Below are 25,719 nucleotides of genomic sequence, written 5' to 3'. Positions count from 1 at the left end.
GGACTCGAACCCTAGACCATTACCCTATTGGTAAAGGCTAGATACCAACTCTCCTAATGAGTGTTGGTTATAGTGGCAGTTGATTTAAGACCAAGGTATTGGTGACTGCAAAAATAATTAAACTTTTCTAGTATATTAATATTAATTAATTAATGTAAGCGTGATTTATCTAATATTAAATAGATATTAATGCCCCTCCACTCCAAAACTTTTTAATTTGAATGAGGAGTTGAACTGGTAAAACAAAATAAATGTCAAAGTCAAACTTCATACAACATCAAAGCCAGCATTTCTTTTTTCCAGCCAAACAGTCCGCACACACACACAGAAGAAGAGCTGACTTCTGAAACGGAAACATTTAATTTGTTTGCAGCTAGCAATACAAATAAAAGAAACAGCCAGTTCTTCTTCTTCTTCTTCTTCTTCTTCTTATATCTTGTTAATTAACAAATCAAATCAAGAAAGCCACACCACAACCATGTCGGAGATGAAGAAAGCAAATAATCCGCAAAAAACAAAGTGGGTCCTCCCGTACAGAACACAAGATCTTCAGAGTGTGTACAGCATAGGAAAGAAGCTGGGGCAAGGTCAATTTGGTACGACGTTTCTATGCACGGATAAATCAAACGGGTCCCTTTGTGCGTGCAAAACAATACCTAAAAAGAAACTGTTCTGCAAGGAGGACTACGAAGATGTGTGGAGGGAGATTCAGATAATGCACCATTTGTCGGAGCATCCAAATGTGGTGAGAATAAAGGGCACGTACGAGGATACTTTGTTTGTGCATATAGTGATGGAGGTGTGTGCTGGTGGTGAATTGTTTGATAGAATTGTTGAAAAGGGTCATTACAGTGAAAAAGAGGCGGCTAAGTTGATGAAGACAATTGTTGGTGTTGTCGAATCTTGCCATTCTCTTGGTGTCATGCACAGGGATCTTAAGCCTGAGAATTTCTTGTTTCTCAGCGGACAAGAAGATTCTGCCCTCAAGGCCACTGATTTTGGTCTCTCTGTTTTCTACAAACCAGGTTTCTTTTCTAAATCTCTCTCCTTTTTTTTTTTTTTTCTTCTCATGCCTTTTTGGTATATATATATTATATATTAAGATCGATGTTGTTCTCCATTCTCACTCTTAATTTTAATCTTTGCCTAATTTCTGTTTAAATCTTTTATCTGCATTTAAGATCGATGTTGTTCTCCATTCTCACTCTTAATTCCCCTATAAATCCAAATAACAAAAATCAAGATTAAGTGGGAAAGAAAAAAAAAACAATGAAATGGTTCAAGGGTATATTCATTCGCTTCTTCGTTGATTGGTGGTACTAGAATTCACATTTGTGGGAATTTCTTGGGTTTGATTTTCTTATACACACGAAAATAATAGTCAGATTATATAATTCCCAAGCAAACTATGTTATTTGGCATATATATATTTGTATGAAACTCAATCGGGCTATATTGTAATATTGTACAGATGAAACTTTTAGCGATGTAGTGGGAAGTCCTTATTACGTTGCACCAGAGGTTTTGTGCAAGCTTTATGGTCCCGAGTCAGATGTATGGAGTGCTGGAGTTATTTTATACATTTTACTCAGTGGTGTTCCTCCTTTCTGGGCTGGTACATATTTATATATATATATATATATATATATTCATTAATTGCTTTACAATATTCTCTAGCTACCATCATCATTATCTCAACTTTTCATCGCTTTTTCTTCTTCTCTACTTGAAGAAACTGAGCCGGGAATATTCCGGCAGATATTGAGAGGAAAATTGGACTTTGAGTCCGAACCGTGGCCTGCTATTTCAGACGTTGCCAAGGATTTGATACGAAAAATGCTCGATAGAAATCCCAAGACAAGGTTAACCGCACACCAAGTCCTGTGTAAGAATACTTTCATTTAATTATCTGTTTTTTTTTTGTTTTGCCAAAATGAAATGATTGTTAAAACTTTTGTTGTTTGTTTTGTTTTTTTATCAGGTCATCCATGGATCATTGATGACACGGTGGCCCCTGATAAACCTCTTGATTCTGCAGTTCTATCACGCCTCAAGCAGTTCTCTGCAATGAACAAGCTCAAGAAGATGGCTTTACGTGTAAGCGGCTGAATTTGATCAATCCTTTATTAATTTCCATGTTCAGTTGCTATATTATAATACATGCATCAACAAAATATATGATCAGTTATAGTAAATATAGTCAGCTGACAAAATGATGTTTCATTCTTCTGTACGTACGATACATAGGTGATTGCAGAGAGATTGTCTGAAGAAGAAATAGGTGGTCTGAAGGAATTGTTCAAAATGATAGATACAGATAACAGCGGGACCATAACTTTCGATGAACTTAAAGAGGGTTTAAGGCGCGTAGGGTCTGACCTCATGGAGTCTGAAATTAAAGATCTCATGGATGCAGTAAGATTTAACAAACACGATATAAATATTTTTGATAATAAATTTGTCAATTACAAAATTAAACATAAATTGATACTTGTTATTTACTATATAGGCAGACATTGATAACAGTGGGACAATAGATTATGGGGAGTTTATTGCGGCAACTGTACACTTGAATAAGCTAGAAAGAGAGGATAATCTGGTATCAGCCTTTGCTTTCTTTGATAAAGATGGTAGTGGATACATAACGATGGATGAACTTGTGCAAGCATGCAAAGAATTTGGTCTGAGTGAGCTTAATCTTGATGAGATGGTCAGAGAGATTGATCAAAATAATGTGAGCTATTTTCTTTTTCTTTTTCTTTTCGGCCTGCTCCGGTTTACTTGCAGACGCAATGTTTGTTTGTCTTATTAATAATAATAATATTATTGTTGTTGTTGTTGGATGATGGATGGACAGGATGGACAGATAGACTATGGAGAATTTGCAGCAATGATGAGAAAAGGAAATGGAGGCATTGGCATTGGGAGGAGAAGTATGAGAAAAGCTTTCAACTGGAAGGATATATGCCCTTGAACTTGCTATTACCAAATAATACTTTACACAATTACTCTCAACTCGATATGGATTCAATTGTTTTTTTTACTTTCTCTATTTAACATGTTGCCTATTTTCATGCTGCAATTCAAAATACACTCTGAATATGTATTTTTTTTTTCTTGGCTCACAATTCTTGCCAAGTGTGAATATAGTGTGTATTGTTTGTGCCTAGAGTCTGTTTCGGTTACAAGGGTTAAACTGTAGGTGTTAGTAACATATTTGGTTGAAAAGAAAAATTTGCTAAAAAATGACTAATAGAGTTCAATAATAGTGTGTAAAACAATTGTGCAAGGGTAACGTACAAATTGATGTATAATTTAGAGGACAAAATGCTTTTTCATATCCTTTCTTTTATGTATTTGCATAAATAGCCCTTATATTGTAGTTTATGAAGGACTTCATCTTTTTTATTGCGCCATCATTAATTTTCCAAAGACAAATTTTAAGTATCATTACTAATTTTTATAGGGGTTTTTATGCATAAGTTCCCAACCAAGTATCTTTATTATTCTAGGTTTAGGGGCTATATCTCTTTCACCAATAAACCCATCCTTTAATATTTATTGTAAATAAAGGAAATATTCATGTATATGCCAATATTACCCCTAACCCTTTATACCCAATTCTTAATTGTAATCCTAATTTAATCAATTTTGTCACAAAAATCCAATTTTGACAAAAAAAAATTCAATTTTGACTTTTTTTTTTTCAATTTTTGACTTTTTTATTTTATTTATTTATTATTTATTTTTACGTCCGCCGCTAAACGTTGACCGTAATTGTGCTGTCACTGACAGTAAATTAACGTAATTATACTGTAATGACAATTAATTAACGTAATTGTACTACCGTTAACAATACATTTATGTAATTGTGGTGCCGTTGACAGTAAATTAATGTAATATTATTATTTTTATTTTTTGTTATTTTTTTTATTTTGTTTGATTTGTTGACAAGTCAACGTAATTATATTACTGTCGTTGACAGTAAAATAACTGTAAACACAATAATATTACTGTCAACAACATCAATATTATTAATTTTTGGGTTTTTTGTTTTGTTTGAGTTATTCACGGAGTAACGTAATAATATTACTGTCTATTATTGTAATATTACTGTAAACACAATAATATTATTGTGGTTGACGGTAATATTACTGTTGTTATAGAATATTGCTGTCAACCACATCAATATTATTATTTTGTTTGGATTTTTTTTTGTTTGTTTGAGTTATTCACGGAGTAACGTAATAATATTATTATCTATTATTGTAATATTACTGTGGTTGACGGTGATATTACTGTTTGTTAAGTTTGAGCCCAATATAAATGATCTGTTTGTGATCTGGGCCGATCTCTTAATAAATACAGCCCAACTTGTGAAATTGGGCCCAATGCAACCGAAGCCCACTGATCCAGTCAAACTAAGATCTGAACCGTTTGTTATAGGGTTTCAATCTGAGCCCTCCATTTGCCCCATTCTTCTAATCTTTCTCAACCCTAGCAGCATTCTTCTGCTGCGCCTAGGGGTGCAAGTAGGAACGGAAATTCCAATTTCCGCCGGTTCCGATCCGAAAATTTCCGATTTTGGAACAACTTTTTTCATTCCGACTTCCGAAATTCCGATTTCCGAATTTTTCCGATTTTTTGGATTGGAATTGGAATTATATAAAATAAATTTGGAATTTCCGATTTCCGATCCGATTTGATTTCCGAAATTAATTCCGAAAAATTCCGATATTTTTCAAAAAATACACCTATAAATAATAAATATTATACAATATTTATTTTTCCGAAAAATACATCTATAAATTTTGTTTTAGGATTTTGACATGATGACTTGTTGTTAGAAGTTGTATTAGATGTTATGTTGTGTTCATTTTTATTTATTTTTTGAACTAAAATTTAGAAGTTGTTAGTTTTACCTTTATCGACGTGGACGGTCTTATTTTAAAAATTATGAACATTTTAGAAAATTTTCGCTACGTTTTGAAAATTTTAAGCTTATGTGATTTCCGATTTTTTTCCGAAATTCCGAAATTTCCGGGCCTTTTGGAATTGGAATGAATTTTTAGATTCCGAAAATTTTGGAATTGGAATTGGAATTGATTTTGTACTTCCGAAACTTTTTGGAAATTTTCCGAAAAGGCTAATTCCGATCCGATCCATCCGACTTTCACCCCTAGCTGCGCCGTTTCTCTCTCTTCACCTTGTCCCCTTCTCTCTCTATAGTGTTTCGTCACCCATTATCGTTTTCCGGCGACACCGTCGCAGGTCTAGCCGGACAATGGGTGTCCTTGCCGTCGCAGCACATTTATTGCTGAAGACCGTTGAAACTCCGTGTATTAATACTGTGGTGAGAGAGAGAGACAAGGGGGATTCACCTTTTACTCAAACCTTGACATTTATGACCTTAATCCTCTTCTGTGAGGGTTTCGGTACTTTGAGTGCATAAATCTGGGTTTGTGCTGAGTGGAGAGGGTGAGTTATCCACTGAGTTGACTGTGCATGTGTTGGTGAGTCAACTCAGAGTGAGGATTGGGGGTCAGATCTAGGGTTTTGGATCAGTGACTGTTGCTTGGTGCTTGTTTTCAGTTGGTGTTACCACCAGACTTTGGATCGACTGTATGAACACTAGAAAAGGGAACTGAGCCGTTCTTTTACAATATATTGATTTATTTCTCTTTTCAGTTGTTCTAAATCGTTTCTACGGATCTATGGCTGATTTTGAAAGAACCTGTACCTAACAGTGGTATCAGAGCATCAGTTGGGCACTTGTTCTTTGCAGACTCGTGCTACGGATTATACTACTGTTGACTGATAATGACTGGTTAATGGATTCTGCTTGCTCAAATCATATGACACCTCACAGAAGCATGTTCTCTTCTTATGTTGAATTGAAAAATGGGTCAGTGTCCATGGCTGATAGTAGTAAAAGACATGTGCTAGGTATAGGAATTGTATGTCTGAAATTTCAATCTTGATTTGTGCTTAATTTGAAAAATGTGAGACATGTTCATAAACTTAGCAGCAATTTGATGTCTTGTGCTATCTTGGAGGATTCTGGGTATAAGGGTACTTGGGGTGATGGGGTTATGAATATTATGCATGATGGTTTGCTTTCTTTTAAGGCTGTTAGAATGCACAATATGTATGTTGCATCTGCATTATCTGTTTCTCATGTTAACTCTGTCCAGCATGACATGACTGATCTTTGGCATAGAAGATTAGGTCACATCAGTTGTAAGGGACTAGGAATTTTGCATAAAAACAACTATTTGAGTGGTGACATTGTTGTTGATATGCCTTTGTGTGATTCATGTGTTATGGGTAAACAGTCTAAAGTGAAATTCCCCAAATCCCCTTTCCCTAATACTTCTAAGTGCACAAAAATCCTTGAATATGTTCATGCAGATGTTTGAGGTCCTGCACCTGTCTCCACATCTGGTGGAAACAAATATTTCTTGTCTGTTGTTGATGATTTTTCAAGAAAATTGTTTGTTTTCTTACTTGATCAAAAGTCTGATGTTTTTGATAAGTTCAATCTTGGAAAACCTTTATTGAAAATCAAACAAACAAGAAACTTAGAACCCTTAGAACTGATAATGACACTGAATTTTGCAATCATGAATTTGATTCTTTGTGTGTTGAGTTTGGCATTAGAAGACATAGGACTGTTGCATATACTCCCCAACAGAATGGCATAGCTGAAAGAATGAATAGGACATTGATGGATAGGGTTAGATCCATGTTGCATGCATCTGGTTTACCAAAAGTGTTTTGGGGTGAATCTGTCTTAACAGCTGCTTATGTGATTAACAGATCTCCATATGTGCCTTTGTCTGGAAACTTGCCTGAAACTATGTGGACTGGGAAACCAGCTGATTTGTCTAATTTGAGAGTTTTTGGATGTTCTTCTTTTGTTCACCATAAAACTGATAAATTAGAACCTAGGTCCATAAAATGTGTTTTTATTGGATACCCTGAAGGGGTAAAAGGATATAGATGTTGGCTAAAGAATGAACATGGTTTTAAAACTATCATTAGTAGAAATGTTGTTTTCAATGAGAATGAATATCCTTGTTTACCTGTGCCTTCATTTATTGTTTCTCCCTCTGCTCCAATTGAGGTGGAGAAATCTCGTCTTGGAAATGAGGAAATTGAGAATGATGATGATGATTCATCCTCTGTGCCTGAAAATGTGTTTGATCAAAATGTTGAGTCTGATTTGCCTGATATTGATGATTTGCATGATTATCAACTTGCTAGGGATAGACCTAGAAGAGAAATTAGGAAATCTCATCATCTTGATAATTTTCAGCTTGCATCTTATGTGTTCAATGTGTTTGATGCTTTAGATGGTAATGAACCTAAGTGCTACAAAGATGCTTTAAACTCTTCTGAATCTACTATGTGGTTATCTGCTATGAAAGAGGAAATTAACTCCTTGCATGTCAATCATACTTGGACTCTTGTCCCTAAACCTGCTAAGTGCTCTGTGATTGAATGTAAATGGCTCTTTAAAATTAAGCATGAATCTGATTCTGTTAGATATAAAGCTAGGCTTGTAGCTAAAGGTTTTACACAAAGAGAGGGTATTGACTATACTGAAATTTTTGCTCCTGTTGTGAAATTCACCACTGTCAGAATTTTACTTGCTCTAGTTGCTCACTTTGATTGGGAACTTAAGCAAATGGATGTTAAAACTGCTTTTCTGCATGGTGATCTTGATAAGCAAATTTTCATGTCTCAACCTGAAGGCTTTGTTGATTCTGTTAATCCTGATTATGTTTGTCTGTTAAAGAAATCTCTTTATGGCCTTAAGCAGTCTCCCAGACAGTGGAACAAAAAATTTGACTCTTGCATGCTCTCTTAGAAATTTAAAAGAAGTGAATTTGATCCATGCTTGTACTTCAAAGATAATTGTCAATTTCCTGTGTTCCTGTTAATCTATGTTGATGACATGCTTATTGCTAGCCCCTGTTTAAAAGCTATTGATCATGTGAAAAAGTGTTTAAGTGAAAACTTTGACATGAAATTTGTTGGTGATTCAAAGAGAATTCTGGGTATGGACATAGTTAGGAACATAAAAGATTGTTCTTTGTTTCTGAACCAATCTGCCTATGTGGAAAAGATCTTAGATAAATTTGCCATGAAAAATGCCAAGTCTGTGTCTGTGCCTTTAGCTGCTCATTTCTTGCTAAGTAAGAAACAGTCTCCAAAGACTGAACCTGAAATGTGTGACATGAAATTTGTCCCTTATGCTAATGCAATTGGTTCTATCATGTATTTAATGGTAAGTACTAGACCTGATATTGCATATGCTGTAAGCTGTTTGAGTAGATACATGGCTAATCCTGGCATGCCTCATTGGGAGGCTGTAAAGTGGTTAATGAGATATCTAAGAGGGTCTGTTAGAACAGGGATTGAATTTTCTAAATGTGAAAAAGGAATTGTCTTATGTGGTTATGTGGATTCTAATTATGCCAACAACAGAGATAATAGGAAATCCACCACATCTTATGTGTTTACTTTGTGTGGTTCTTGTATTAGCTGGAAATCCCAACTTCAAAATATTGTAGCCCTTTCCACCACTGAGGCTGAATACATTGCAGCTACTGAGGCTGTAAAAGAATCTCTCTGGTTGAAAGGGTTGCTCTCAGAAATTGGTTTCTTGAAAGGTAAAGTTGTGGTTTTCTCAGACAGCCAATCAGGTATACAATTGTGCAAGAACCCTGTTTTTCATGACAGAACAAAACACATTGAGATAAAATACCACTTTATCAGGAAAGTGGTGGGAAAAGGTGAGATAGACGTGGAGAAAATTCCTTCTGAATTCAACCCTGCTGACATGGGAACTAAGTGCCTACCTGTGGAAAAATTGAGATCATGTTTGAGAATCTTGAACATTGTCTCAAAACATGATTGAATTAGACATGTGTGTGTTTGCTTGCTGTGTGCAAGCCTTTTATTGCTTTCTCTGTGATAACTTCTTTGTGATTTTAAAATTTTCTGTATCTTGGTGATTTCCTCCTTCGTGGAAAAATACTTTTGAATCTTCTACTACAATCTGTGTGATTAGTGTTTAAGATTCAAAATTACGGCAATGATGATCCTAGTCCATAAAGTGTGTTCATAATAATCCTTTTATTGGTCACAGGTGGAGAATTTGTTAAGTTTAAGCCCAATAGAAATGATCTGTTTGTGATCTGGGCCGATCTCTTAATAAATACAGCCCAACTTGTGAAATTGGGCCCAATGCAACCGAAGCCCAGTGATCCAGTCAAACTAAGATCTGAACCGTTTGTTATAGGGTTTCAATCTGAGCCCTCCATTTGCCCCATTCTTCTAATCTTTCTCAACCCTAGCAGCATTCTTCTGCTGCGCCGTTTCTCTCTCTTCACCTTGTCCCCTTCTCTCTCTACAGTGTTTCGTCACCCATTGTCGTTTTCCGGCGACACCGTCGCAGGTATAGCTAGACAATGGGTGTCCTTGCCGTCGCAGCACATTTAATGCTGAAGACCGTTGAAACTCCGTGTATTTATACTGTGGTGAGAGAGAGAGACAAGGGGGATTCACCTTTTACTCAAACCTTGACATTTATGACCTTAATCCTCTTCTGTGAGGGTTTCGGTACTTTGAGTGCATAAATCTGGGTTTGTGCTGAGTGCAGAGGGTGAGTTATCCACTGAGTTGACTGTGCATGTGTTGGTGAGTCAACTCAGAGTGAGGATTGGGGGTCAGATCTAGGGTTTTGGATCAGTGACTGTTGCTTGGTGCTTGTTTTCAGTTGGTGTTACCACCAGACTTTGGATCGACTGTATGAACACTGGAAAAGGGAACTGAGCCGTTCTTTTACAATATATTGATTTATTTCTCTTTTCAGTTGTTCTAAATCGTTTCTACGGATCTATGGCTGATTTTGAAAGAACCTGTACCTAACACTGTTGTTATAGTAATATTACTGTCACTCACAATAATATTAATTCTTTTGGCTTTTTATTATGTTTACATTTGTTGAACGGTCAACATTGTAATACTACTCTATTAAACAATAATAATGAGTTTTTTTGTGTTAATATTAATGTGCTAGAGATTAATATAGCAATATTACTGTGTTAAACTGTAGTTTAGTTTATTTTACTGTGTTTAACAGTAATATAGTTAATATTACTGTCAATCACAACAATATTGCTGTTTAAACGAAAAAAAAATGTTACAGAAAGAAAAAAAAAATCGAAAAAGTCAACGCCGAAAACCGGCGAAAAAATATGGAAGAAAAAAAAAAGTCAACGCCGGAATCCGGCGGGAAAAAAAAAATTTGAAAAAAAAAGTTTTGGGTCAAAATTAAATAATTTGTGAAATTTAGGGTCAAATTGAAGTTAAATTAAGTTAATGATGAAATTGGAGCATATCAAAGTATGAGGGGCTATTCTAGTCTTTTATAAAAATCTGGACCATGTGTGGACTTATTAGTAAATGAGTTTTTTATCTGAATCTCTTTATGAATAAATGCCCATTGATGTGCTTATTTGTAATAGGGTTGTGCATGGATCGGTTTTAACCACCAACCAACCCATTTTCGACTCATAATTTGTGACGGATAATCAACCATCAACCGACCCATTTAAGTTGGGTCGATAATTTTAACCAACCCATGTATAGTTGGGTCGATAATGGTTTCTAATATGCTATAAAGTTGGTTAGTCGGGTAATATCGGCCAACCAACTTTATTTATTAATTTTGTTTAAAATGTTTAATATATTTTATTTCAAATTTCTATTTTATATCACATTTATAAAATTGTTAAATATTAACCAAAATCCTAAAAGCAATAAATCTAACATAATTATCTATTTTGAACTATTTTAATTTTAAGACATATAGTCTAAATATTTGGACGATTATTATTTGTTGAACTATTTATGTTTAATTAAAATATATATGGCCCGTAATGTTTTGAATTTTTATTTGAATATTGTTGAACTAATCATATTTAATTTATAAAAGATATAGTTTTGTAACAACTAATAAAATATTAAATAAAATTAAAAAATATTTAGATGGATGACCCATCAACCAAACCATCAACCGACCCACTAGATTGGTTTGCAACCATCACCCAACCCATATAAACTGGGTCGATAACGGTGTCCAATATTGGCCAAAATTGGTTGGATGAGTTGAGTTGGTTTTATGACTGGTTTTTAACCAAACCAACCAACGCACAACCCTAATTTGTAATGACTTAGATAATTTGGTAAACATTTTTCAATTTTCATATTTTTTTTTTTGCGAAATCAATTTTTATTTTCTAAAGTTTCATATTTAATCGACACTTGATAATTTATACTAGAAGATATTTTAAAGATCATAATTACTTAATTAGTGCAAACAAATACCTTTGCCATTTAGTGCAAATCTGATATTGTTTTTTTCATTCATTTCATTTCTACTTTTACCCTTGTGTTGATGATGCCGTAAAGACAGAAGAAGGGATTATAATTTTGACAAAATAAGAAGGAAATATTTGAACTTTAAACGTATCTCAACCAGTCCTTGTAATTTTACCAAAAGAAGTTATGGCCTTGAAAGAGAACCAAACAGGGCCTTAGGTTTTTTAATTCACCAAATTGAAAGGTAATTTGGTGTCCGGCGATACAATATAAACTGTGTGGGAGTGTCTTTTTAGCTTCGTCTCTCACGCCCTTCCGTACTGAAAAACCTCCTTCTCCGTAGTCTCTCCGCCGTTTGCCCGTCGCTCGATCGCCGCCGTTAGGTTAATTCTCTTTCATTTTCCACTCACATTCCTTCTTGCTTGCCCGCCTACTGTTTTTAACGATGTGTTTCTATCATTTATTTAATTTGAAAATTCATCTCTACACCGGTGTTTGGCATACGAAAATTAATGTATCCTTGCTTTGCGTTTGATTTACGACTGTCTTCCTGCGTGTGGTTTTTCTTTCTATCTTGTGCAGAAATTCTCGTTTATTTTTTCTTCCGTTTTTCCTACTTTTGCTGTTGCATTTTTATTTAAAAAATAATAATTATTATTGTTCTTTAACGCTTCTTCATTACTTCTGTTACGCTTCATTTCTAATTTTTTTTTTACCGAAGATAAATGTGAGGTTCAGGCCATCCAACTCAATGTTGCCACTGTATCGTAAAAATAATTATCCTAATTTAGTGAATATTTCTGTTTATCTCTGGTACATTTTGGCTCACTAAAACGCAAGCATTTTCTGGTATTTACTTGAAGCAGAATTAAACAAAAAAATGAATACATGTTCGTATTCCTGGAACTTGGACGGTTACCGCTTGTTCTTTAGTTTATTTGTTTGGAAAGCGGGAAATATCAATTGCTATTTGTTAATTGGTTTGTATGGTATTCTTGGTAAACATTGTATCTATTTTCCATTTACTATTTGTTGATAAGAAGCATCCAGAAAAGTAGGATTTGCTAAGCCTGCTCTTCCAGTTTTTTGATTAACCAAGAACTGCCTGTGAGTGTATATGATCATCATTTCATGCTTAAATCTCTGTGCAGTTGCATATAAGTAGGAGTCACTTGGCACTTTTGCTGAACTTGCGCATTAAGAACTTGTGTACATTTTATTATGCATATATTCTCTTTATACGCCCTTCCCAGTTTCTTAACATGTGTATTGATGTTATTGTGTAGAAACAAGAATAATGTGGCATCAGGCTCCCATCCAAGGGCATTTAGTCTAGGATTTTATGTATGGATTGACTTTACATACTCCAGTCACACGGTTCTTGATTAGATCTATTTGATCATGCGATTGACACATTGACATGAATTTAGTGTCTGAAACAAATCATCATTGTTATGAGGGCTGTTGACAGTTTAGTTTTTCTTAGGTGATATATTGGATTATAGATGATTTTTTTCTTGGACTCTTTGTTATCATTTATTACTAGATAAACATCTCTTATTATTGCTGAGGTAATGGTGCTAATGTTCTCTAGGTATTGGCATTTTTGCTGAACATGCTAATGAGTTGATTTAGCTATCACGAATGCTGATTGCCCACTTAAGTTTTTAATTACATTCACCTCTATATTATGATGTGCATAGCACTTGTGATATATCCATAATGCTCCAACCTACAATGTGATTGATATTTTTTTATGTTAAACTTTTAATTGTTGAGTTTCAATGATAAAGAATCATTAGGCCAGTGTCTTGATCTAATACTGCTCATATAAGCTTATATTTCTTTTTCCCTACTATTTCTTTAGTGAAAACATGTTTCTTGGTCATATATTGGTATCTAATATGGCGTATTGTTGAGTGCTAATGTGTTATTTTTATTTTTTCCCAGATATGAATGTGAATTCTGCAGAAGATGAAGGATGGGAAGAAAAAAAATCAAAAAACAAGAGTAGGAGCAATCCTTTAAAACAATGGGGTCCTCAAAATTCCAACCCTAAGGGATGGGGTCACAGTGGATTAGGAAGGGGCTCCGGCCAGACTGGTCCCACACTATCTTCTGATATTCGAAAACATGCCGGCAGAGGGTATACTAAACCCCAACTAACTAACCGAAGTCCTGACTGTGGTTATGTTGCTGCAAATCCAGTAATTGCCCCTCCTCTAAAGAATGGATGGGGATGGTCTACTAGGACCGGTTCGAGTCAGTCTTCAGAGGATAGCATGGCCCATAAAGAGAAAGCCCAAACAGTTCACCCCGCGGATGATCAGACGTCTAAAGCCGGTGAAGTTGATGAAGAGTCAGATGACATTGATGACAGTGATGACAGTGATGATGAGCTTATGAGTGATGAATTTGATTCCGATGAGAGCCAAAAAAGCCATGAGACCAGGAAGAAAAACAGATGGTTTAAGGAACTTTTTAAATCTCTTGATCTTTTAACTGTCGAGCAGATAAATGAGCCTGAACGACAGTGGCATTGCCCTGCTTGTAAGGGAGGTCCCGGAGCTATTGACTGGTATCGTGGCTTGCAGCCACTTATATCACACGCCAGGACTAAACGATCCAAGAGGGTGAAGCTTCACAGAGAGCTTGCTGAACTTTTAGATGAGGAATTACAAAGGAGGGGAACCTCAGCACAGCCATCTGGTGAAATGTTTGGGAAGTGGAAAGGCCTTGAGGAAAGAGCTGATAGAGATATAGTTTGGCCACCCATGGTCATAATCATGAATACCAGGCACGAGAAAGACGATAATGAGAAAGTATGACATTTTTGTAGAACCCTGTACTTTTATGTGATTTTGTTGAATTGATGGTATACTAAATCTTTGCCTGTTCTTACAGTGGATCGGCATGGGAAATCAAGAGCTTCTTGACTATTTCAATCCATATCAGGCTGTGAAGGCCAGGCACTCGTATGGACCTCAAGGACATCGAGGCATGAGTGTGTTGATTTTTGAGGCTTCACCAGTAGGATATGCAGAAGCGGAACGTCTGAGCAAGCATTTTGAAGACACTTGTAGGGATAGGCTTGCTTGGGCAAGAAACAAGGCGCCTATATACTCTGGGGGAAAACGCCAACTGTATGGATACATTGCAGAGAAGCAAGACATGGACAACTTTAACCAGCATTCTCCAGGTATGCTCTTTATGCATGGGCGTGTGTTGTAGTTTGTTTGTGCATTTTGATGTTTCTTCAGTTCTTGAATTTAATGGTGCAATTATGAATTGTCATTATGTTTTTTGGTATGCTTCTGGTTGTATTTTAAAATGCTGCATATGGTTAGGTAAATCCAAACTGAAGTATGAGATGCGGTCGTATAAAGAAATGGTTGTCAATCAAATGAAACAGATGAGTGAGGACAATCAACAGCTGTTATTTTTCAAGAACAAAGTTGCCAAAGAACAGAAAAGCAAGAAAGCTCTCGAAGAGTCTCTTGGCATACTAACTGAACAGATGAGGAAGACGGTGGTCGAGAATCACCATGTCATTCTGACTACAAAAAAGCTCCATCAACAAAACAAAGCAGAGGTACGTCTAAAATTGCACATTTTCCTGCACGTGGCAATGCAGAAATGCTAAACAACTTGTTACATTTGGTGGGAAATGTTTACCCTATTTCGATTATGATGATTTAATGGAGCAATCAGTTGTTTTTGGGTGACATTACTTTGGCTACATTTCTTGTTTTGAATGTATTCGCCTTCCAAGTCAATGAACCAAGAACCGATTCTTATAATACTCTGGTGGATTTCTGAAATCTTAGTTCTTGAAAATTGTATATATTTTCAGGAAAAAAAATTCCTGAAAATGATAAGCTTCTTGAATATCGCTCTTAAATATACTCCCTCATATATATATGTATATATTTGAGGAGTGGCCAATCTATATTAACTACATTGGTTGTATCTTGATCTTGGATTAGATGGAATACCAAGCAGGGTTTTTCGGCGACCAGATGCAGCAGATGTATGAAGTTAGAAATGCGAAGGAGGAGAACTTTGAGAGAATCCAGCAACATGAGCGTGAAAAAGTAACTAACCTCGAGGCAAATGTGTCCTCTGGGGAGGAACGTGTACGCAGGTGATATTCCCTTACCAGCTGGCTGCTATTCTTTATACCTGTATTATTGATTTTGCTAAGCTGTTTTTTGACATTTTCTTCTTGATTTGTTCTAGGGCGGAAGAAATTGCCAAATTAATTCAGCTGCAGGACAAAGAAATGGAAGAATTTGGGAATAAGAGGGAAAAGCTGATGAAGGCACATGAAGAACGAAAGGTGGAGCTGAAGCGCCGTCATTGTGATGAGATGTTGGCTCTTGAGAAAGAATTTGATGACGAATTTAACAAGCTGATGGATGAGTACACTCCATCCACTTCCAAGTAGTAGGATGCCCAGACTAGGAACTAACACCGCCTTGGAGTAAAAAGAAAAAAATATTGATCAAATTTTCATTTTTTGTTTGCTTTGCATGTGCATTTAGAAAACACAAATATAATTTCAAACTATCCCGTGCATCGCAAATTCGAATTTGAATTTGAATTTTGAATATTTTCTTTTATCTGAAGTTGCTGCTAGAAGAGTCCCCTTGGTTTGATTTGAATATGTTCTTTTAGTTGTTTTGTTGTGTGCTTGGCCGAGGGTAAATGTCAAATGTGGCATATGGGATGTTTTATATGCAGCAAATGCACATGCAGATGCAGTGTTGATTAACCTCTTTTAGTCTTGGCAGCCTCTGTGAAAAGGATCGCTGGACTTAAATTTTGGTGAACTAGCTCCCAATTTCTCAGAGACTTGGGCCAAATTTATCGTGTGCATTTAGTCCCACCTGACATAAATCGAGTCCTGTATAAAAACATAATTAGCCATAATCATACAATTGGGTTAAGGAGGTTAATGCAATTAACATTCATGTACACCATCATACAAATAGATAAATACTTCAGAAATTCTTAAATATAGATAAATGTCATATATGACACACTCCTCCAGATAAATACTCCATGTCTACTAGTACGTATTTACATTACATGGGATTGCAGGTGACTGATCGATAGTCGATTCTACGCTAGTCTGAGTCCTATTCACACATTACTTACTAGTTGAGAAGCTATGTGCAACTAAATGACTCTCTCTACAACTGAACCAAAATATTGATCTTGTTGATCATTAACAATAAGCTAGTTTAGAGGAAGCTGCTCTTCACTATGTACTTGAGTCAGCCCATTGCAATCTTCCATTTGAAGCTTCTCATTCAACATTGTCTTGTATTGGACGTCACTCAACTCTAGATTTCGCATTATATCAACCTACATAACATATATGATCAATACATACTTGTACATCATAATATATAATACTTTAAAAACACCTTTCGTATATATACACACAGAGCTGAGAGAACCATCAGTATTTCGTGACCATTAATATATACCTGTTTCTGGAACAAATCAAATTCATCAGAGCTGAGAGAACCATCAGTATTTGAATCAAGGAGTTGCATCATCTCCCTAGCATCTTCTCCTTGAGCACCAAGTTCTTCCATTACTTCCATAAGCTCTTCTATACTGATTTTACCATCTCCATTCTTGTCCAGCAGAAGGAACACTCTGTTCCTCTCATCAATTTCCGCATGACCTTTATTATGATTTGTCCTTGAAGGGAAATCTTTAAGGCGCACTGCTGCTAGTTCTGCTGCCGCCATCATAATCACCTTAAGCCGCTTTGCCTGAGATTTTTTATTTTTTTTTATTTCTTTTAACATATACTTGGTAGTTTACATGAATATTCATTTTGCCTTTTGCATATTTATTATTATAATATATATATAATATTAGACTTCATATTTTACCTCTTGTGGATCAGTGAGACCAGCTTTGAACAATGCATGGGATGCAGTTCCACCGGCTGCCAACATATCCATCTCCGCTGTTCGTATTTGTATCTCCATCAATGGTCTTGTTCCACCATTGTCACTGATATCAACAGCCATGTGTAAACTCTTGTATCCGTTAGCCTTTGGATGCATGATATAGTCTTTGGACCTGGCAGGCATCTCTTTCCAAATGGATTGGATAATCTCACGTGCTCTGTAGCAGGCCTTTTCGACGTGCTCTATATCAGGCCTTGGACTCAATATTACTCTTAATCCCAATACATCGTTCACTTCCTCAGGTTTACGCCCATCTCTCAACAGTTTCTTCATTGTACTGTAACGACTCTTGTAGCGACCTTCAACGGATATGTCTTGTACCATTTCAGTTAGATAGTGATCGGATCTCAAGCATCGTAGCAGCTGGTCCTTGAATATCTCTATCAGAGGCTTGCTCCCAGTCTCGTGACTTCTCAACCATGTGTCCACATAAATGTATGAATGAGGAAACAAATATTGGAAGGACAAATCCTCGAGTTCAAGGGATAAGTGGTTGATTCCAACAGCATGTGCGAGTGGGGCATATATCTTAATAACATGTAGAGAAATCATTTGCTGCTTGTACCTAGGGAGATAATGGAGGTGCCTAATAGTGTCGAGCTTGAGGACTAACTCAAGAATAATAGCCCTGACGTCATAGTAAGTGAGGCAGTACTTCCTCAAGGCCGATGCAGTCTCATCGTCCAGGGCATCGTCATCCACAACTTTTGAAGATATGTTTTTTAAGCGCATGCTTTCGTGTATAAGATGAGCTGTGCCTGTGCTGCCAATCCGATCCCTCAATTGGTATATGGATATTCCGCCACCTCCCTCTATCACTTCCCTCAGTATTCCAGCACTAATTACTTCTGCATCCATCTGCAATTCTCTAGAAATTAATAATTAATTAATTAATTACAAAACTGATCGATCAATGTAATTAATAGCAATCTGTTTGATGAATTGATTAGAGCAACTAGTGATAAAATTAAAGAGGATGCATGATGGATGAGGGGACCTGCAGATCTGCAAGAATAAAGGCAACCGAAAGGGCTTTGGAGAGGGGAGATCGACCGTCGGGGAGAAGTGGGAGAGAGTGGAGAATCGGAATAGATAGCTTCAAAACCTTGAAAAGCAACCTGCTCGACACAAGGCTGCTGTGGCTCATTCTCCCCGTCAGCTCATTGAAAGCCCCCACCAGCTCCACCACCATCTTCCCTCCGGGTTGCTCCAACGCCACCACCGACGACGACGATGATATTTTTCTCCGGCGGCGGCGGCGGATCTTATTCTCCAAGGATAAAGAGATACTGTTAATGGAGGTGAATTTAACCAATACAGTGCTATTGGGTTTCGAAGATAACTGGATACCACGGCTTGGGGAGTTGAGACTGAGATGAAGCTCCATCAGTTCTCTCTGGCTTGTTTGCCGGCCGGCAAAACTGGAGAAAAAGGGGGAAAATAAGCTAAATAGATTTTCCGCCACTCCCTTTGAACGCAAATGAATGATGATTAGCCACAATTGTCAGTTGTTTGCGAGGCCACGTCAAAGACTAAACATATTACACATTTTATTCCTAGAACCAAAGAAAGAGGAAAATAGATAAAATGATAAATTGCTCAATTCTCTTTTTGGTGTTCAATCCAAATATCCAATAGATCCAAGGTCGGTGGTAACACCAAAACGGAAATAAACACTAAGCAACAATCACTGATTCAAAATTCCAGATTTATCCCAAACTCACACTTAGTTGACTCACCAACACATGCACAGTCAACTCAGTCACAAACCCAGTTTTCCTCAGTCATAGTTCCTCAATCACTCACAGAAGAGTATTAAGGATGGAAAACACTCAGATTGAATAAAAAGTAAGTCACCCCTCTCTCTCTCTCTCTCTCTCTCTCTCTCTCCACAATATATATACACGAAAATTCAATGGTCTTCAGCATTAAATGTGTTGCGACGGCAAGGACACCCATTGTCCGGCTAGACCTGCCACAGTGTCGCCGAAAAACGACAATGGGTGACGAAACAATATAGAGAGAGGAAGGGACAAGAGGAAGAGAGAGAAACGACGCCGCATAGTGAGCTGCTAGGGTTTGGGTGAGAGAGGTAAGAGTAGAGGAGATGAACAACCGAGTTTGAAACCACTCAATGGACGGTTCAGATTGGGTTTGACCAGATCAGTAGACTTGAGTTGCAGTTAGGCCCCATTCCTTGAGTTGGGCTACAATTGTTAAAGAATGACCCATATCACAAAAGATCATTAATTGGTCTCAAACACTTAACAAATTTTCCACGTGAGACCAATAGAGGATTTTAGGAACACACTTAATGGAATGGGATCATCATTGCCGTAATTTTGAATCTTAAACACTAATCACACAGATTATAGTAGAAGATTCCAATTTTTTTTTTTCACAAAGGATGTAATCACCTATATAAAGAAAATTTTAAAATCACACAGAATTTGAAATTGACAAAAGCTATCACACAGAAAGCACATAAGGCTTGCACACAACAAGTAGAAACACTCAATTTCTGTTTCAATCATGTTTTGAGACAATGTTCAAGATTCTCAAACATGATCTCAATTTTTCAACAGGTAAGCACTTAGCACCTATGTCAGCAGGGTTGAATTCAGAAGGAATTTTCTCAAGGTCTACAACTCCCTTTTCCACTATTTTTCTGATAAAGTGGCACTTGATGTCAATGTGTTTTGTTCTGTCATGAAAGACAAGATTCTTGCACAACTGAATCCCTGATTGACTATCAGAGAATACCACGACCGTTTCTTTCAAGAAACCAATTTCGGAGAGAAGCCCTTTCAATCAGATAGATTCTTTAACAGCCTTAGTAGCTGCAATATATTCAGCTTCAGTGGTAGAAAGGGCCACAATATTTTGAAGTTGGGATTTCTAGCTGATACAAGATCCACACAGAGTAAACACATAGGAGGTTGTAGATTTCCTATTATCTCTATTGTTAGCATAATTGGAATCCACATAGCCACATAGAATAATTCCTTTTTCACATTTTGAAAATTCAATCCCTGTTTTAACAGATCCTTTTCGATATCTCATTAACCATTTTACAGCCTCCCCAATGAGGCATACCAGGATTAGCCATGTATCTACTCAAACAACTTACAACATATGCAATATCAGGTCTTATGCAAACCATTAAGTACACGATAGAGCCAATTGCATTAGCATAAGGAACATATTTCATATAACACATTTCAGGTTCAGCCGTGGGGGACTGTTCCTTACTTAACATGAAATGAACAGCTAAAGGCACAGTAACAGATTTGACATTTTTCATGGCAAATTTATCTAAGATCTTTTCCACATAGGTAGACTGGTTCAGAAACAAAGAACTCTCTTTTCGGTTCCTAATTATATCCATACCCAGATTTCTTTTAGAGTCACCAGAATTTCATGTAAAAATTATCACTAAGACATTTCTTCACATGATCAATAGCTTTCAAGCAATGACTGGCAATAACATAAATTAAGAGTAACATAGGAGATTGACAGATATCTTTGAAATACAAGCATGGATCAAAATCACTTCTTTTAAATTTCAAAGATAGCATACAAGTGTCAATTTTTTTTTTCCATTCTCTAGGGGACTGCTTAAGGCCATATGAAGATTTCTTTAACAAACAGATATAATCAGGATGAACAGAATCAACAAAACCCTCAGGTTGTTTCATGAAAATTTGCTTATCAAGATCATCATGTAGAAAACCAGTTTTAACATCCATTTGCTTAAGTTCCCAATCAAAGTGAGCAACTAAAGCAAGCAATTCTGACAGTGGTGGATTTCACAACAGGAGCAAATATTTCATTATAATCAACGCCTTCTCTTTGTGTAAAACCTTTAGCTACAAGCCTAGCTTTGTATCTCATAGAATCATTTTCATGCTTAGTTTTAAAGAGCCATCTACATTCAATCATAGAGCACTTAGCATGTTTAGGAACAAGAGTCCAAGTTTGATTGACATGTAATAAGTTAATTTCCTCTTTCATAGCAGAAAGCCACATAGCAGATTCAACAGAATTTAAAGCATCTTGATAGCACTTAGGTTCATTGCAGATTATATTATGGCCCTTTCTACAACTGAAGCTGAATATATTGCAGCTACTGAGGATGTTAAAGAATCTATCTGATTGAAAGGGCTTCTCTCCGAAATTGGTTTCTTGAAAGAAACGGTCGTGGTCAATCAAGGATTCAGTTGTGCAAGAATCTTGTCTTTCATGACAGAACAAAACACATTGACATCAAGTACCACTTTATCACGAAAATTGTGGAAACGGATTGAAAAATAAAATACGCACTACATCGAAAACACACATTGAATTACACAAGAAATACACACACTGTAAAAAAACCACGCTGTACATAATAAAACACTCACTTAGAAAAGAAACACACTACACAAAAAACACACAATGAAAAATAATACACTCACTATATCGAAAGCATACACTAAATTACACAATAATTATAGTAGAAAATAAACACCCGAAAAAAAACCACGCAATACACCAAAAACACACACTAAAAAAAAAAACCACTACACCAAAACACACATTGAATAAAATGCACTGCACTGTGAAACACACACTAGAAATTGAGTGTACTTCTTGTGTCATTTAGTGTGCGTTTTTCATGTAGTCTGTGTTTTACACAAGAAGTACACTGCATTTCCAGTGTGTGTTTCACGGTATAGTGCATTTTATTCTATGTGTGTTTTCGTGTAGTGCGTGTTTTTTTGAAGTGTTTGTTTTTGGTGTAGCGTGTGTTTTTTTTTCGCTTTGAATTACTCATGAACTACACTGGAAAACACATAGTGGAAAAAAATCCACGCAGTACATCAAAAACACATACTGAAAAAATATACGCACCACACCGGAAACACACACTGGAAAAGTACACACAATGAATTACACAAGAAATACCATGGAAAAAAAACCACGTAGGACATAAAAAACACACACTAACAAAAAATACGCACTACACCGTAAACACTCACTTAGAAAAGAAACACACTACACAAAAAACACACAATGAAAAATAAAACACGCAGTATATCAAAAACATACACTGAATTACACAATTATTACAGTAGAATATAAGCACCCGAAAAAAACCACGCACAACACAAAAAACACACACTTAAAAAAACAACCACTACACCAAAACACACATTGAATAAAATGCACTACACCGTGAAACACACACTAGAAATTGAGTGTACTTCTTGTGTAATTGAGTGTGCGTTTTTCACGTAGTCTGTGTTTTACTGAAGAACACAGATTGAATTACACAACAAATACATTGGAGAACACTCACTGGAAAAAAAATCACGCAGTACATCAAAAACACACACTGAAAACAAGAAGTAAAACACAGACTACATAAAAAACGCACACTCAATTACACAAGAAGTACACTCAATTTCCAGTGTGTGTTTTCACGGTATATAGCATTTTATACAATGTGTGTTTTGGTGCAGTGCGTGATTTTTTAAGTGTGAGTTTTTGGTTTAGTGCGTGGTTATTTTCAGGTGTTTATTTTCTATTGTAATTATTGTGTAATTCAGTGTATGTTTTCGATGTAGTGCGTGTTTTATTATTCATAGTGTGTTTTTTGTGTAGTGTGTTTCTTTTCTAAGTGAGTGTTTACGGTGTAGTGCGTGTTTTTTTTCAGTGTGTGTTTTTGATGTACTGTGTGATTTTTTTTCCATTGAGTGTTTTCCAGTGTATTTGTTGTGTAATTCAATGTGTGTTTTCGATGTAGTGCGTATTTTATTTTTCAATATGTGTTTTTGGTGGAGTGTGTATTTTTTTCCAGTGTGTGTTTTTGGTGTGGTGTGTGTTTTCTTTCAGTATGTGTTTTTGATGTACCGCGTGGACTTTTTTCCAGTATGTGTTTTCCAGTGTAGTTGTTGAGTAATTCAAAGAGAAAAAAACCACGCACTAAACCAAAAACTCGTGCTTAAAAAATATCACGCACTACACCAAAACAAACATTGAACAAAATGCACTACACCGTGAAACACACACTGGAAATTCAGTGTACTTCTTATGTAATTGAGTGTGCGTTTTTTATGTAGTCTGTGTTTTACAAAGAAGTACACTGAATTTCCAGTGTGTGTTTCACGGTGTAGTGCATTTTATTCAATGTGTGTTTTGGTGTAGTGCGTGTTGTTTTTGAAGTGCGTGTTTTTGGTGTAGTGTGTGATTTTTTTTTCGCTTTGAATTACTCAACAACTACACTGGAAAACACATATTGGAAAAAATCCACGCAGTACATCAAAAACACATACTGAAAAAAACACGCACCACACCAAAAACATGCACTGGAAAAAATACACATTGCATAAAAAACACACATTGAAAAATAAAATACGGACTACATCGAAAACACACATTGAATTACACAACAAACACACTGGAAAACACTGGCTGGAAGAAAAAACATGCAGTACATCAAAAACTCACACTGAAAAAAAACAAGCACTACACCGTAAACACTCACTAAGAAAAGAAACACCTACACCAAAAACACACATTGAATAATAGAACACGCACTACATCGAAAACATACACTGAATTACACAATAATTACAATAGAAAATATACATTCCATAAAAAACCACGCACTAAACCAAAAACTCACACTTCAAAAAAACACGCACTACACCAAAACAAACATTGAATAAAATGCACTACACCGTAAGACACACACTGGGAATTGAGTGTACTTCTTGTGTTATTGAGTGTGCGTTTTTTATGTAGTCTGTGTTTTACAAAGAAGTACACTGAATTTCCAGTGTGTGTTTCACGGTGTAGTGCCTTTATTCAATGTGAGTTTTGGTGTAGTGCGTGTTTTTTTGAAGTGCGTGTTTTTGGTGTAGTGTGTGGTTTTTTTCCCGCTTTGAATTACAGAAGAACTACACTGGAAAACACATACTGGAAAAAAATCCACGCAGTACATTAAAAAGACATACCAAAAACAACACGCACCACACCAAAAACACACACTAGAAAAATACACACTGCACAAAAAAACACAAGTTGAAAAATAAAATACGCACTACTTCGAAAACACTCATTAAATTACACAACAAATACACTGGAAAACTCTCACAGGAAAAAAAAATCACGCAGTACATAAAAAACACACACTGAAAAAAAACACGCACTACACCGTAAACAATCACTTATTTAATAAACACACTACACCAAAAACACACAATGAATGATAAAACACACACTACATCGAAAACATACACTGAATTACACAATAATTACAATAGAATAAAAAACCGAAAAAAACCACGCACTAAACCAAAAACTCACACTTAAAAAAAACACGCACTACAACAAAACACACATTGAATAATCTGCACTACACCGTGAAACACACACTGGAAATTGAGTGTACTTCTTGTGTAATTGAGTGTGCATTTTTTATGTAGTCTGAGTTTTACACAAGAAGTACACTAAATTTCCAGTGTGTGTTTCACGGTGTAGTGCATTTTATTCAATGTGTGTTTTCGTGTAGTGTGTGTTTTTCTGAAGTGCGTGTTTTTGGTGTTGTGTGTGGTTTTTTTTCGCTTTAAATTACTTAAGAACTACACTGTAAAACACATACTGGACAAAATTCACGCAGTACATCAAAAACACATACTGAAAAAAAACACGCAGCACACAAAAAACACACACTGGAAAAAAAATACACACTGCATAAAAAACAAACATTGAAAAATAAAATACGCACTACATCGAAAACACACATTGAAGTACACAACAAATACACTGGAAAACACTCACTGGAAAAAAGTCACGCAGTACATAAAAAACACACACTGAAAAAACACACGCACTACACCGTAAACACTCACTTAGAAAAGAAACACCTACACCAAAAACACACAATGAATAATAGAACACACACTACATCGAAAACATACACTGAATTACACAATAATTACAATAGAAAATAAAAAATTCGAAAAAAATCCACGCACTAAACCAAAAACTCATAATTAAAAAAAACACGCACTACACCAAAACACACATTGAATAAAATGCACTACACCGTGAAACACACACTGGAAATTGAGTGTACTTCTTGTGTAATTGAGTGTGCGTTTTTTACGTAGTATGTGTTTTACTAAAGAAGTACACTGAATTTCCAGTGTGTGTTTCACGGTGTAGTGAATTTTATTCAATGTGTGTTTTGGTGTAGTGCGTGTTTTTGTGAATTGCGTGTTTTTGGTGTAGTGTGTGGTTTTTTTTAGCTTTGAATTACACAAGAACTACACTGGAAAACACA

General features: G+C 36.0%; 3 protein-coding genes across 3 annotated transcripts; 2 read left to right on the top strand and 1 right to left on the bottom strand.

Moving 5' to 3' along the window:
• The first annotated feature begins 225 nt into the window (after positions 1–225).
• CDPK9 (calmodulin-like domain protein kinase 9) lies at positions 226–3,169 on the top strand. The gene is made up of 7 exons (XM_012997955.2): positions 226–1,025; positions 1,472–1,615; positions 1,733–1,885; positions 1,982–2,097; positions 2,248–2,415; positions 2,510–2,734; positions 2,858–3,169. The coding sequence occupies exons 1-7, from the start codon at positions 479–481 to the stop codon at positions 2,972–2,974; spliced, it is 1,470 nt and encodes a 489-aa protein (XP_012853409.1). The 5' UTR covers positions 226–478; the 3' UTR covers positions 2,975–3,169.
• Positions 3,170–11,422: 8,253 nt separating this feature from the next.
• SGS3 (XS domain-containing protein / XS zinc finger domain-containing protein-like protein) lies at positions 11,423–16,058 on the top strand. Its single transcript, XM_012997943.2, has 6 exons — positions 11,423–11,777; positions 13,345–14,216; positions 14,299–14,593; positions 14,742–14,986; positions 15,381–15,538; positions 15,634–16,058. Exons 2-6 carry the CDS (start codon positions 13,347–13,349, stop codon positions 15,839–15,841), a joined length of 1,776 nt encoding a protein of 591 aa, XP_012853397.1. The 5' UTR covers positions 11,423–11,777; positions 13,345–13,346; the 3' UTR covers positions 15,842–16,058.
• Positions 16,059–16,383: 325 nt separating this feature from the next.
• Positions 16,384–19,204, bottom strand: CRSH (Ca2+-activated RelA/spot-like protein). The gene is made up of 4 exons (XM_012997944.2): positions 18,385–19,204; positions 17,307–18,245; positions 16,890–17,183; positions 16,384–16,764 (listed from the first exon to the last, which is right to left on the bottom strand). The coding sequence occupies exons 1-4, from the start codon at positions 18,772–18,774 to the stop codon at positions 16,636–16,638; spliced, it is 1,752 nt and encodes a 583-aa protein (XP_012853398.1). The 5' UTR covers positions 18,775–19,204; the 3' UTR covers positions 16,384–16,635.
• Between the last annotated feature and the right edge of the window lie 6,515 nt (positions 19,205–25,719).

The sequence above is a fragment of the Erythranthe guttata genome, chromosome 12, assembly GCF_056151865.1.
Source record: "Erythranthe guttata isolate IM_541 chromosome 12, IM_541, whole genome shotgun sequence".
NCBI lineage: Eukaryota > Viridiplantae > Streptophyta > Magnoliopsida > Lamiales > Phrymaceae > Erythranthe > Erythranthe guttata.
This window is presented reverse-complemented; position numbering and strand designations above follow the sequence as displayed.